The 15,002-nt window shown below is 43.7% G+C and overlaps 1 protein-coding gene across 1 annotated transcript in view; it reads right to left on the bottom strand.

Annotated features, from left to right (window-relative positions):
* The window catches only part of SERPINC1 (serpin family C member 1), a 35,170-nt gene extending 22,679 nt beyond the window's left edge, over window positions 1-12,491 (bottom strand). The window contains exons 1-6 of the mRNA XM_007116167.3: window positions 12,125-12,491; window positions 11,587-11,802; window positions 10,765-10,902; window positions 8,428-8,818; window positions 7,292-7,356; window positions 4,061-4,549 (exon numbers count right to left, since the gene is read on the bottom strand). Coding sequence (XP_007116229.2) covers window positions 4,373-4,549; window positions 7,292-7,356; window positions 8,428-8,818; window positions 10,765-10,902; window positions 11,587-11,802; window positions 12,125-12,388 — 1,251 coding nt within the window. The 5' untranslated portion in view covers window positions 12,389-12,491 and the 3' untranslated portion in view covers window positions 4,061-4,372. The remainder of the gene's footprint in view (window positions 1-4,060; window positions 4,550-7,291; window positions 7,357-8,427; window positions 8,819-10,764; window positions 10,903-11,586; window positions 11,803-12,124) is intronic.
* Between the last annotated feature and the right edge of the window lie 2,511 nt (window positions 12,492-15,002).

Consider the following 15,002-nt stretch of genomic DNA (forward strand, 5'->3'; position numbering starts at 1 on the left):
GAGAAATGCCTAGGTAATTTGTTTGAGACATGTTAAATCTATGAATCTGGGAGGAAGCATAGAGTCTTATCTTTCTTCTATCTGGCTTGGGTGAACAGTGACCTTAATGCTTTCTGTTACAGAGCCAGTTGACCTAGGCAAGTAGTTCTCCATCTTGGCTGCACATTAGAATCACCTGGGGCATTTAAAAAAGTACTGATGCCTGAGGCCCCCTCTAGACATTCACGTTTAAGTGGCCTGCTGTGCAACCTGGGCTTTAAAAGCTCCTCAGATGATTTTAATGGGCAGCCAAGGTTGAGAATCATTTTCTAGGTAGTCCTGAATGGTCTTTGGCAGGATAACCTTTACCTGGTTCTCTTTTGTCGTAAGATACCTTTATTGGTATCCCAGGCATGGCTCTGAGTTTAAAACTTAGAGTGGGCCAAGCCTCAAGTGGTAAAATGGGTCATTCATTTGTCCTCGGAGTAATTCAGTAGAGAGATGTTGCCATCCACCCAGTTTCCTCTCTATACCAAAGTATGCATAAGTCAGCAAAACAAATTTTCAAAGTCTGCTCCCTAGAATCCTCTTTCCCTTGCATATGTGATTTAAGTGGAGATTTTTTTAACTCTGCTAGCTGAAATGGAGCGCTTGAACTTATTAAGAGAGCCAAGCCCAAGCCATCTAGGGTGATTTTTATTTGTAAAGTAAGCAGGTGGCATTGTTAAAGTTAATTAAGAAAAAGAAGGGCCCTTCCTGGGGTGATGGTGATGTATTTGATTGTTTCTTAGCCTGTCTTCTAAGTGGGATTTCGATGTAAAGTGACTTTCACTTTTCCATGTTTCTTTGTGAATTAAATGCACTAGCTAAGGCGTAAATATTTCTGAGTTTTACATGAAATGTGAAGTGAGTCATTTCAGCATCTTTGTTCCAGGATATCAAAGACTTAACCCAGTAATTCCCAAACGAGTTTTCATATCTTTCATTCTCCTGCCCAGGTATAAAGATAGCTGCCCATGGCAACCTCACACGTGATAATGGGGAGGGGAGAACTGTTTGATTATCCTTAAAAAAAGTGAGAACCACCATTCAAACTAATTAGCTACCAAGTGATTTCTAATTCATGAAAGAAATTTGTGTTTAAGAGCAAGTTCAAATATAGCAGTCTCTCATCTGAGAGACTGCCGGCACTGTAGAAATTTTCATTCATATGTTGCCTACAAATAATTGATAATTTAAATTTCAAGTAGGTGGTGTGTTTGAGAACAAAAATTGGGTGGAAGGAAATATTGCTAGTGCAGAGGACTTAATTAGCATCAAGCTATGAAATTTCATTAAAATAACATTAAGGCCTGGCTGTTTGCTTAGCATGTATATGCTGCAATATCAGAGAAAAATGCCTCCTATGCCTTAGAAGATTTGTGAAGGCTTCCTTATATTGGGTGGAATAGAAAAGCAATAGCCTTTGAGACTTGTTTGCATCCAGAGAGTAGCCCATTAGGGTTTTCATACTGGGAACATGGTGGAGTACTGTGAAACACTGTTGAACTTTATGCAAATCACACCGCACTGGATTTTAAGATTTGGGGAAGGAGAATAGAGGAGGAGGAAGGGAAAGTAATGGTAAAAATATAGAGAGAGAAACTTGTACTATATTTTACACCAGTAATGAAACAAATTCCCTATTAGGAATTCTCTATCAGGACTGTGAAGTTTGGCCAAGTTCTTCTGTCCTACTGATTGGCTTGCTGATTCCTGTTAAACCTCTAAGAAATCCTTCTGAAAGAGCTAAAACAAAAGCTGGTCTGACTGCAGTTTCACCACCCTGTCCCATCCCCCTATTCACAACAAAAGAAAAACATTCCCAAACTATAGGCAAAAGAAATGTCTCAGTCCGTTAACTTTTCATCCTCTATGGTCTATGTTCACTGTTTTAGCCTGTTGAATTATTTTGTGATCTAATGGCAGAACTTAAATAGATCTGCCAGATCAGTCAGGAACCAATGGCTTCTCCTTTAAGAAATCTTAAAATCAGAACTCTCAATTCTTGGCACGTCAGCATAAGTGAATAAAGGGAGAAGTAGGTTGAAAGAGCACTTAGGGAATTCCCTAGCGGTCCAGTGGTTAGTGGGTCCTTGGCGCTTTCACTGCCAAAGGCCTGGGTTCAATCCCTGGTCAGAGAACTAATAAGATCCCGCAAGCCACTTAGATTTCCCTTAGATATCCTGGCTTCTCATAATTTCAGGCGGGACCCACTTATGCTCTGTCTCTGAGAAGAAAAGACAAGACGGAGGGTTCTAAGATAGAAAAGTCAATGTAGCCGAAATATGGTTTCCTTCAGATGGACATAGTCTGAAAGAAATCTGTCCACCTGTTCTCAATGGTGCTTATATGGTGGGTGACAGCTGTCTCCCATCTACCTGTCCCTGGCGCTGTGCCTTCCCACTGGTCACTGTGAAAAGCAGATCACACTGGACTCAGAGGCCAGAATCCAGGACAATTTCCCCCTTGTCATCACTTCTTCATACAGCTAATAATGTAGCATTTACTTCTCTTTGGAAAATTCTTGGGTTTGTCCCCCAAGAAATAGTAAAGCATTTATAGGAAAACAGAAAGTAAGATTCTGGTGGTAGCTATCAAAGAGATTACAGGAAAATTTTAACTTCCCCTCAGCTGATATTTATTGATAGCAAGGACTAACTGCCTCCTCATCCTGAGTTTCTAAAGGCTACCATAATATTTCTAAGCAACAAACTTATCTAACATTTTTTCACAACTTGTTAATCAAGGATTCATATTAAAACAGACAATCAATTTCTAAAATGTTATCCCTGAAAGGGAATGAGATAAAGAGTTTTTAACTAGAAGAACCTACCCGTCTGTTTTTTCCCTTTGAAAAAACTAACATTTGAGGTTTGTGTCTTTCATCTGAAGCGATTACTCCATTAATAAAGATGCCTCAGAAAAGTCGGTGAGCCAGGCTAGCACTCTTGCACCTCTGAGGGTGCTGGACTGGGTTTGTACATCTTATTTCCTTAGAGAATATCTGTTTTTATTATGACCTTAACTATAAATACCTATATATAGGAATAGGATTTTCTCTCACCCCACCCTCTTTTAATCATTATCACTTACGTGTAAACCACACCTCCCCCCACCCCACTTTTACTGAAAAAATGCACTTTAATTCCTAAGGAGAGTGGCTGTTCCTCGCCCTGAAGCCAGATTACTTCAGGAGGAGAGTTGAGGAGGGAGAACTCTTGGTGGGCCTCGTGAAATTAACTAAATTCTGTAATGTACACACAGAAATCAACCATTTTTAAGCTGCCCCCCACCCCCAGCCAAAGCGAAAAAGAAACAACCAAATGAAAAAGTTCAAAATGCCTACCTTGATTTTGGAAGTTTCACTGGGGAAAATACCCAATGTTAAATTATTTTCTCAGCTACCAAATTATCAGAAACTTGTGGGTGGTTTCGTGGGAGGCTGAGAGTTTTTTTTTTTTTAATAAAAGGCAAGTGAATCACAGGCTACAAAATATGATCCTGATTTGTGTCGTTTCTAAGTATCAGATTTGTTCTCTCCCTTAATTTGACAGGCTTCTCAGTCTCTCCTCCTGTAGATTCTGTCCTTCCCCTGATGACAAGCCAATAGTTCTTGGTGGGGTTGCATGCCTCCTAGGGCCCCAGGAGCCCTGTTGTGTCGGGGGAGGGGGGAGGGCAGGAGGGTGGGCAGAGACTGGGGTTGGGGGAGGGAGATTCAGAGAAAGTGAAAATATATGGGTTTATATAAACATATTTAAAGCAGTTTAGCAAAAGCTTTCTCGTTGAACAGCTTTAAGAACAATGTGAATGAAATCTTAGCAACTTGGTTAGTAATTTGAAAAGTCTATTAATGTATACTTGAAAATCTGTTTGTATAAAAATACATTTTCCTCTTTATTTTAACACTGTGTAAAAGAACATTATGCATGTGAGTGGTTTGAGAATTAAATGATTTAATATTCAGATTTGAATCTCTGTCTTTTCTGTTAGAGATTAATTCGTTTTAAATTTTTGGATTTTTTTAGTATGAGGGGATTACCTAGATTTCAAGCTCCCCCTGCTTCTGAGAGGTCAGAGGCTTCCTGAGAGGTCAGGATGCCTACCATCTTTCAAGATGAAGCAGTGACATATCTCCCTTCTTCACTTTCTTGACCCAGATGTGTTCACTGGTAGAGAACAATCGAGAGCCTCATTTTACCAAATGCCCAACAGCATCTCTATCCATTTCTCCTTTCCTTGTCTTCGTTTCAGGTGGCACAGTCCATTCGTAATTGTGAGATATGGGAGTAGTTGTATTTATTTTTACTTCTATTCACAAGCCAAAGTAGGAGGAACTATGAAGGATAACATTTTAGTTAACACAAGGGTTGGCTACTCTGCCCATGAAGATAATAGTGTTCAGAGCAACTTCCCTGATAAGAACCAGGAAGGGCCTGTTGGCCTTGAAGGTCACTCTGCTGGGGTTCAGCGAACGGCCAGCAATGCCAATGACGGTACTTGCTGCTGCTTCACTGCCTTCCTCGTTGACCTGCAGGTCAAATAGGAAACAAACTGCTACATTAGCTACTCTGCAGCTCATTACAGGCAGGTAAATCATCCATCGACACAGCAATTCCTCAAAATGCCATTTGTTTTCCAGGTGAAAGTACACTTGGGTCAGGTTGGGTTCCCTCTGGAACCCTACTTTTAGTCTTTCTTTCATCCACTGAATATTGATGTAAGCACTTGTATTCATCCAAGCCTTGAGCTGAATAATAAGTGCCAGGGTCCATTCAGATAATCTCTAAACCAGAAATCTGGATGTATACGAGGTTGTCACATTTCTGGCTGGCACCATTGTATATGGTATTGTACTAGATACTAAAAGACATTTTGACTCCAGATTAGAGCACTATAGTTGAGATAGTTTCACTCCTGGAGCATCAGGATCCCAGATACAACTACTGTAAGCAGCCACTCAGGAACTAGGGCCTATGAAAAGAGGAGGGTCCTCTGGCTGGATGAGATGAGTACTTCTTGGAGTAATAGACTGAAGTGATGGTATTCGAACTTGCTGATAAGTGGAACTGCACAGGTCTGGAGGGAGATATCTTTAGAAAATTTTGTTTGGGGACCCGGAATGTCACTAAAACTCTGTCCCTGCCTCTAATGAAAGTACTTCAGATCCCTGAGTCTTGAGGAGCTGGTTGATGCTGTTCTCTCCCTCTCTTCTTCCTTACCACCTCCCTTCTGGCCATACTATCTATTTCATGATCATTCTAGTACTAAATTTATGAGCAGACTGGAGCTTTTGTAAGACCAGGATCCTTTTATCCGAATCAGATTCTGGTTTTTAATGGCTTCTCAGGAGATCTACAATCAGTTGGGGTGTGTGTATTGGGTTCCCAAGAGCCATGGAGGAGCCCTGCATCATTGTTTAGTTGGCTCAAGTAGACAAAATGAATGTAAACTTCTGCTTCTTCTTAATAGTTACTCAAGGCCCTCAAGGAGGTCTGAGCTGACCACTTCTGTTTGGGGTCCTTGGAAGAAGATCCTCAATCATAGTTAAAACCCTGAGGACTTATCTTCCCTTGCAGCCTTTCTAAGTGCTCTTTCTTCCATAATCCATATGGTATCGGTATTGTTTTTACTTCCAAAACCATGAATCCAGTACTCATGTAAAATTCCCTGTTCTGACCTCAGTATCTTTAAGATATATCCCTCTATGCTTGCTGTTGTCCTACAGGTCACTAACATCTGTTGTCCTATGGATTATATTCCCACATTGAGGATTTTGTTGCCTACGCCGTAGCCTTTCTGTCTATCCTAACTCCTGATATCATGTGACCTAGACAATTAAAATATCGTGGTAGGAGACCCATTCAATACTCTAACCTCCCATGTCTTTCATCTCATCAGACCCAGTGAACATTACCTTCACTTAAGGAAACCAGTCCATGGCTACACCTTGAACTTGCCATCTCTCAGAACATCTGGACTTTTGAGATTATAATTACATTATCCTTCTCACAGACTATATAACCTTTGGTTTTTTTAAGCTATCACACTTCCTCACTCCCATTACAATTACTCTGACCTCCTCCTGTCCCTTGATCCCTCCACTTTCCTCCTAACTACATATTTCCCACTGAGCTTGGACTCTGCAACTATATTTACTAGCACGATGCCCTGAAACCTCTCTCTCTGACCACAATCTTCTTTCTTTGCAATTTCCTCAATCCTGTGACCTTCTCTAACATTGCCCCATCACATTTCCCTCATAGCCTGGTTCCCCCAAAGAATAATCTGTATAAATGTTTCCCAAACCTGGTTGTGCATCAAAATTTCTTGAGGAGCTTTGTAAATATACAGATTCTCAGACCCCATCCTGAGTCAAGCTCCCCAGAAAGCTAATGCCATTGATCTATATAGCTCAGTATTTGTTTGAGAAGCAGAAGTTCTAAAGGCTTTATACAGCTCTTACTCTAGTAAAGGTTTCCATGGGCATCTTAGTTGGGGCAACACTAAGTTAAGCAATACTGAACCATTTTCTTCACTATGGAACTGCTCAGACGTCGGCACTCCAATGTGCATTAATTCTTGTTAATTTCCCAAGAAGAGGATATACATTTATTTGTCCATCTAACTTCCTGTTACCTGCAGTATAGTCTAGAGCTCTAGTTTTCTGGAACACACTTTAGGACATGATCTACACTCACCAGCTCCCCTTCCTTACTTTCCATTTGCTCTTCAGCCATTACAACTTGGTATGTGCCCCTACTGCGCTGTCCAAATTCCTCAGGGAAAAGTCACCTCGGTCACTTTTCAAAAAATCTTCTTACTAGATGCTTTCCATTGTCTTAACACTCCTTCCTGGGTTTCCATTAGCTCATCCTCTCCTGGTTATCCTCCTCTGAATGCCTTTGCTGGCTGCTTTTCCTGTGTCACCTTCCCCTTAAAGTCTGTGTTCCCAGGAGAGGTAGAGGATGGAGGGTGGAACAATTAGACCATGAGGGCTTCAAGTCAGGGCTATATCATAGCAGTCCTCGTGGAGGAGGGCGCTACAGATTTGGGGTTTGAGGGACACTGGAATCATGCCTTTTTTTACAGCTGTCTCCTAGTGTTCACACATCTGCTGTCTACACTGTAAGAGCCAATGGAGGAACAACTCCAAAGTTACTAGTCACATGAGATATTGATGTATTGAATAAAAAAGCAGCATGGGAATAAAAAAGCACCATGGGAATAAAAAAGCAGCAGAAGAATAGAGAGCGAAGAGAGGTGTACTCACCTCAAGAAATGCCTTGTGGAATGCATCTGAGACATAGAGGTCACTCCGGCCCTCTGCAACAATACCTAGAAGGAAGACCAGAGAAAGGTCTGTGAAATGGGAGAAAGTCGGCTTCAACCCACAGAAAGGAGTTCAGTTTAAACTACGAGGTCCTTTGGGGCTTTTTTGAAAAATAGAAAGAAATCCTGGACTCTCACTTAATGATACCCTGAAAAATAAATACATGTTAAAAATAATAAAGTACTTTGGGTTTATTCAGCCCGGCTCCCGTGAATTTAATCTGCTTCAGCTCATGGGGGGTTGGGGTCGGGGGGTGGGGACTCTGTTCTTAAAGAAAAACTCACTCCATCTGGTAGGAATGTCTTCCCTTCCAGTGTGGCAACACTTTGGGAGTGGTTTTCAGACTTAGTTTAAAAACAGACCATTAAAGTTAAATCCAATTAACTAACGTTGTAAACTCCTTTTTAAAAATTAGATATTTTAGGGAATTCCCTGGCAGTCCAGTGGCTAGGACTCCGTACTCTCACTGCCAAGGGTTCAATCCCTGGTCGGGAACTAAGGTCCCACAAGCCACACAGTGCGGCCAAAAAAAAAAAAAAAAGAGAGAGAGATTTTAATGCATATTTTTAAAGGATAGTGGGTTGGAAGAACCAAACCAACTTAACACCGTTATCAGAGTATCAAAACTGGGAAGGGGGTGACTGTATCTGTCCATGTGACCTTAGAAATCACTTGAGCCCTTTGGAATATCAGGTGAAGAAGGGCTATTACATGTCAGCTATGCCTATTTTGTGGGACCCAGATGTCCCTGGCTCTTAATCATATCTGTCTCCTTGCTCTGAATTTTCTGATGCTTTTCAAGTTCTTTTCTACCTGGTCCCATCTCTTCTATCAGTTACAGACTCAAAAGGTTCCAGTGCCATATGGGCCTGTGGAGATCCAAGAGCCAACGTCCCATTTTACAGAAGAGAAAACTGACAGCTTGAGAGGGAAGGGATTTCCCTGAGTTAGCAGTAGAACTGGGATTAAAGTCCAGGTATCCTGATTCGCCCTTTTCTACTATTTCCCCAACTCTTCCACTTTTGGTCAGACTTCTTTGGGGACAGAGAGAGGAGGAAAGTCCTTCCTGCACTCACCTGGGAGCCTGGACTTCTCAGGGCTGAAGAGGTCCTCAAGGCCCATGTCTTGCAGCCGCTCCTTCAAGCTGAAGCTGTCCTCGATGCGGAAGTGGGGCATGTGGACCACCAGCAGTGTCTCTGCCAGCTCATCTAGCCACTCCTGCAGCACCTCTGGGGTGAGTTCCTGTTCCACCTTGGTCAGGCTCTTCTCAAGCTTGGGCAGGATGAGCACCATGGTGATGTCATCACCCTTGAAGGGCAACTCAAGCACCTGGGTGCCCTCTGCCACGCGCCGATAGCGGAACTTGCCTTCCTGGTACATCATGAATACTGAACACGACTCCCCATCGGCCTTGTAGAAAAGTTCCTTCCTTGTGTTCTCAGGGCTGAACTTTGACTTCCACAGGCCCTGGAAGAAGACGCCAGGTGGGAGAATCACAAAGCAAGAAGACCAAAAACATCCGTAGGAGAATATTGACATGGGAAGTAGTCACAATATTTTATTACATTAATATGTAAGTGTAATTGTTAAGAACAAAGGCTAGAGGGATATGCATGCAAAGGTCTTAACACTGTGTCAGAGTGATAGAATCATGAGTCGTTTTTTTTCTGTGAACTTTTCTGTATTTCCTAGATTTTCCTAGATTTTCAGCAGTGACTATTTGCTTTTATAACAAGAAAAATAAAAACAAGAACAACCTACTGGCCTCTTTGCAAGTCTCTTCTGGAGTTTAAATCTAATTGCCTCCTTTTGCTTTCTGCCTCCCACCAGCCTCTTTCTCAAAGGCCATCCTCCAAAATGCTGGGCTCTCTTCCCGATGAATAAAGCCAGACAGAGGTAATAACCCCAGGGGGTCATCTGGGAGTCCTGCTGGGCAGAGAGTGAGGCCTGGCCAACTTTCTGTTCAAAGAAGGAGGGGATACAAGACACTCCTTTGACATTTCTCAGTTGTAATTATCATTCCTTGTCATCTTCTGGCTCTTTGATTTTGGGACAAGTCATTTAACTCTTTGAGTGGTGGTTCTTCATCTGTAAGATTAGGAGCTGGTTATCACTAATATTTGTAGGATGCTTACTGTGTGCCAGGCACTGCTCCAAGCATTTTATGTGCATTAACTTAATCCCTTCAGTAACCGTGTAAGGTAGATGTATCATTATTACCATTTTATAGATGCAGAAGTTGGGGCATAGAAAAGTCTCAAGTAACTTGCTCAAGTTTGCAGTTAGAAATGGAAGAGTCAGAATTTAAATTAAGTAATCTGTCTGAGCAGCCCAAGTTCACATTTGTGATGTTATGAAGATCAGGAGGACTAATAAAAGGCAAAGTGTTCCATAAATTGTAAAGGGCAGTACACATTGTAGAAATGCAACCTACTCCATTCTTAGGGTGAGGGACCCCCCAAGCAACAGAGTAATTGACAACAGCAGTGACTGGCTAACCCCCTGGGCCCAGTCGGGGAGAAGAGTGTATCTGGAGCATGACCCGGGAAGGGCACAATTCAACCTGCGTTAAGCTGGAGGCCCTCCTGAGTATCAATGGTCTTTATTCCCAGTACCTTCTCCCTTATCCTTCCTAAATGTAATAAAGTTGGAACAGTCTTTAGAACTCTTGACTCTCTGAGAAAGACAAAGCCATCTGCAGGATCATGCAACAAGGCCTCTGCAAAGTTTGAGGTTAGTCTGACATCAGGAGGTTCAGAAGCTTCAGGCAAGAGGAATTTTGAGTCACTGCAGAAGTTGCTCTAGATGATGGAAGAAAATCTCATCACTGAGGATTGTCTGCAGACTCTGTCATTTTGTTCCAGATTTCAAAATGGAGTTAATTAAGGACAGGAGAAATCATCACATATATATGAGAATTTATTACCACGCACACCTTGCTGCTGAGCATGCTGGGTCTGTGAGTGTGTACACTTTGCCTTGGGCCCAGAGACACTACCAGGCCCCCTCTGGACCTCAGCCCAGTAGCCACAGCCCTAGACATGACTCTAGACTCAGCAAATTTGTATTTTACCCAGACCATGCATGTACCATTTCTCAAAAAGATCTACTGGGCTTCCCTGGTGGCGCAGTGGTTGAGAGTCCGCCTGCTGATGCAGGGGACGCGGGTTCGTGCCCCAGTCCGGGAAGGTCCCACATGCCGCAGAGCGGCTGGGCCCGTGAGCCATGGCCGCTGAGCCTGCGCATCCGGAGCCTATGCTCCGCAATGGGAGAGGCCCCAACAGTGAGAGGCCCGCATACCACCAAAAAAAAAAAAAAAAAAAGATCTACTGACACATGCCCAATGGTATGAAAGAGGGTAAGCTGGAGGGAAAATAAGTCATCCCTGAGGTCTCCAGGGACATTTTGAGTACCTTGAAGTAAATGGTGTTGACCAGCACCAGGACAGTGAACTCACTGATGGCTTCTGGGGGAATGACATCAGTGATACGCCCATCAGTCTTATTGGATATCCATTGGTTGATGGTCACTCTGGACTGCTCTGCATTTCCCTGAGGAGAACAGGAAACACACCTACCCAACTGTGCTATTCACTTTGGCTTCTCCATTTCCCTGTGAAGCACTTTATTTTGTCCGTCCTCCCTCTGTCTTTCCCACCATTTGGTTAAGCCATTTCTCTAACCCAGACGGGGAAACCTCACATATCTCGTATAGTGTCGTGAATCTTCCATATTGTTAGTAAATGGTAACAGAAGAAAGAGAAAGAAAGGAAAGAAAAAGAGGAAGAAATAAACAGAAGAGGAGAAACGTAGTCTGAGAAAAGAAAACAAAATATTATCTTCTCTGACTCTGGAAATTTGAACTCTTATGAGTATTCATGAGATATGTTCTATGGGAAGCTAATGAGTGACACAGGAGTTGGGGGGTGGGCAGGAGAGATGCCCATGTGGTCCAAAAAGTGTGAGAAATACTGATTGAATAAAGTCAGTAGATTTCTTTGTTGCAGGACTTTTATATAACTTTTTCAGAGCAGCCTCTACAATCCAGAGATTACATTGATCTCTCAGGTTTCAAGCAAGAATACATATCCCAGGGGCTCTGACTTATAGGATTATAACACCTCCACCTGCCTTCAGCTACCATAGCAGTGTTAATTTGGATCCTGCTTCTTTATCTCTTTAATTTCTGAGTGGAGAAGGAGAACTCTGAGGTCAGGGATGACATCTGCAACTCACCTTGAAGTCCAGGGGCTGGAGCTTGGCTCCATATACCATCTCACTGATGTCCTGGTAGGTCTCATTGAAGGTAAGGGATTTGTCTCCAAAAAGACGGTTGGCTGATACCAACTCACAGGATTTATTGGCTTTTCGATAGAGTCGGCAGTTCAGTTTGGCAAAGAAAAAGTGGATCTGATCAGATGTCTTCTCAGAGATGGTATCAAACTTAAAAACCTGTAGAAGCCAAAAGAAAATAGCGGTGGGTCTGGTAAAGCAGCCTGGCTAACATGGGTGGTGAGCACAGTGCCAGTCAGCCCCTGACCAATACTTGTGAGTCCCTTCAAACACAGTGCCTGGCACAGCATAAATACTCAGCTCATGTTTTCTAGATGAATAAATGGATAAAAGAAGAATAAAGGGTAGGAAGGAGAAAGAGAAAAAGAACACAAAGAGACTGGGATACCACCCAAAGTCTCTAAAGGGCTCTAGACCAACACATAGATGTTCTCCTGGGTGTTCCAGCAAGGAGGTTAGGTGGAAGGGCTTTGGGTTGTACCTCCATCAGCTGCTTGAGGGTGTTGTCACAGGCACCCAGCTTAGTCATAGCAAAAGCTGTGGAGATACTCAGGGGTGACAGGAAAATGTTGTCCTTGTCATTCTTGGAGTCTGCCAGATGCTGATAGAAGGTGGTGGCAAAGTGGGAATTGGCCTTGGACAGTTCCCAGACCCGCCGGTTGGTGGCCCCAGGGATCTTCTGCTCTGAGCCCTCGCCCTCGGTTGCTTTCTTCTCTGGGGCACGGTAAATGCACATGGGATTCATGGGAATGTCCCGAGGCTTGGCTGTGCAGATGTCCTCCCCAGGGCTCCAATGACAGGTCACACAGCTCCAGAGGCCAATAAGCAGCAAGGAGAGAAGACGTCCACTCCTATAGGGGGACAGAAAGCCGAGGTAAGCTAGGCTGAGAAATCACCTGTTCCACTACCCACCACAGATTTGCCCCAGTAAAGCACAGATTACCATCCCACCCGCTGTGGCCAGGGGGAGGGCCACAACCTTTGAAAAGTACAAGGGCCCAGGACAAGTCCAGTCCTGGACTCCTTACAAGTGGGTAGTTTCACTTGCCTGGCCATAGTCATGTTGAAATTAGAATCAACTATTGAAGCAACTGAGGTTATTAGAAGTACTGTGTGCCCAAGGCCTCATGCTGGAAGATATAAAGAATGCAAAGTTTCCAACTGGTGAGATGGGACATGCACACAAGAAAAATGGCAGAGAACTTTAGTGCCCAATGAAAACTTAGGTCAGTTGGAGGAGACATTAACAGAAGCTGATTAGGGAAGGCCTCAGAAATAGATGGATTTTTAACCTGGATGTTAAAGGATTGGGAGGATTTTGATTGATTCAACAGAGGGATTTCACCAACATGAGAGGGTTAAGAAGGAATGAATTCTCCTAATTTGTCAATTTCATGATCTCATTTTTTTTAAAGTGAAATTAGTTTTATTTACTTTAGCCACAGTCAATGTGCTGAAAACACCCAAGTCTCTAGCTCCAGCCTAATCCTTCCACTGAGTTCCAGACCAGTTGTTTGCTGGACAATTCCACCTGGATGTCCTGCAGATTCCTTAGTGAAATACGAGCAAACGGAACTCATAACTCTCACCCACACACGTTTCTCCTTCTGCGTCCTTCAACTCAGCAAATGGGACCCACAGGTACCTGAGAGCCACCCTGGATTTCTCCCTCTTACCCTTCTCATTAGTCACACCCTAGATTCTATGCATTCTGCTTCCTTGTTCTCTCGCTGCCTTAGTTCAGGCCCTCATCATTTTCTGATTCCTAGAAGTTTTAGTAACTTCCAACGTGTGTTCGCTAAAGTAAATAAAACTAATTTCACTTTTTAAAAAATGAGATCATGAAATTGACAAATTAGGAGAATTGGGACACCCAATTAAGTAAACCAAGAGATAAACTCTCTTGTAATGTTTTTGTAGATAAGACATGAGGGGCCAGGAACTTCCTGTGGCTGACTTGGGGCCCTTAGGTCTAAAGAGGGGAGTCTGTATGAGGGTACTGAGTCTTCTCAATCTTCCCCCAGCAGAAAAGCAGGTTATGCACGCAGTGAAGAAAGAACTCACCAAAGTGGTCTGCTGGGCAAGCGTGGGGCTGGCTGGAAGCTGGGGGCAGCTGAGGGGTTACTTGGCTTCTTGCATGATCTGAAGTGAACCCTGCAGTCCTTTTAAGAACAGAGGCACAGAATGGGAGACCAGAGGCACTGAGGGAGCTATGGAAGGCAGGGTGAGGAAGCAGAGACAATCTTGCCATTCTTCTCCTCAGCTTGCTTGCCTCTGTTTCCCATTTTGTCCCTCAGCTACATTTGGAAATACAAGTGGAGGCTGAGGGGGCCCTAGGAGCTCTGTTAAGCACAAAGAAAAACCAAGGTGGTCAAGCCACAGCCTCACTTCTAGCTTCCTGTAAAAAACCAGATCAAGAAGGGAATGTGTGTGATGTTGAGGGCTGCAGTCCTTTGTCAAAGGTCACTGAGACCTTGGGTGGGGGGATGGGGGATGTGACGGGGGTGGGGCAGGGGGCAATTGAGTGGAAGGAGCAAAAAGGGAGTTAGGAGGTCCTCATAGATTAAATGTGTCCTCTTTTCAGATGTATGGCAGGCCCAGCAATTCCCCTTGGAGTATCTCCTGGACTGCTGTGAGGGCTGACACTGATGCAGCATCTCTGTACAAGGGAAGGCATCCCCTTTCTTTCTTGGGTTAAGAATCCAAGGTGTGGCTTAGGGAAAGGCCTTACCCCTAGAAGGGAGTGGGAGGGAGGGCACTTGGAATGACGTCTTCCAAACAAGTCTGATTAAAACTACCAGGGAGAGGGCCTGGTCTTCTCGAAGGGGTCGAGGTCATCCTGGTGAGTCCCTCAGAGGTCAGAAAACCCAGTGAGGGCATGCAAAGGGAAAGCTCACCCCTCTTACCTTTTTCCAGCAGCTACAGTTCCTATCCCATTGGAAAGCATGGTTGCTAATCTTCCACAGGTCTGGGCGAGTGGAGATAGTGTGGTCTGAGGCAATCTCTCTGAACTGGTTCTTTCCTCTAAATCTGGATGAGGTTCCAGAGGCTAGGATGGGGGATGGAGCTGGTGAGGAGGGGAGGCCTGAGGTCAAAGGCTGATGACCTGCTCCCAGGGTTAAGCAAAGTGTAGAGCCCAGTGCTGGTTAATTAGTAGAGAAGTTTTAAAGTTCAGTCAGGTCCAGAGAAAGAAGGTCCACCTTTCGTACCCATACTCCCTCACTTTCTTCATCTTTATAGAAAAGGAAAAGGAGAACATGTTCACAAATTCAAACTTAGTCAGAAAATACCACCTTTCCTACCCATACTCCCTCACTTTCTTCTTCATCTTTATAGAAAAGGAAAATGAGACCATGTTC

This window comes from Physeter macrocephalus, chromosome 4 (genome assembly GCF_002837175.3).
Source record: "Physeter macrocephalus isolate SW-GA chromosome 4, ASM283717v5, whole genome shotgun sequence".
Taxonomy (NCBI): domain Eukaryota; kingdom Metazoa; phylum Chordata; class Mammalia; order Artiodactyla; family Physeteridae; genus Physeter; species Physeter macrocephalus.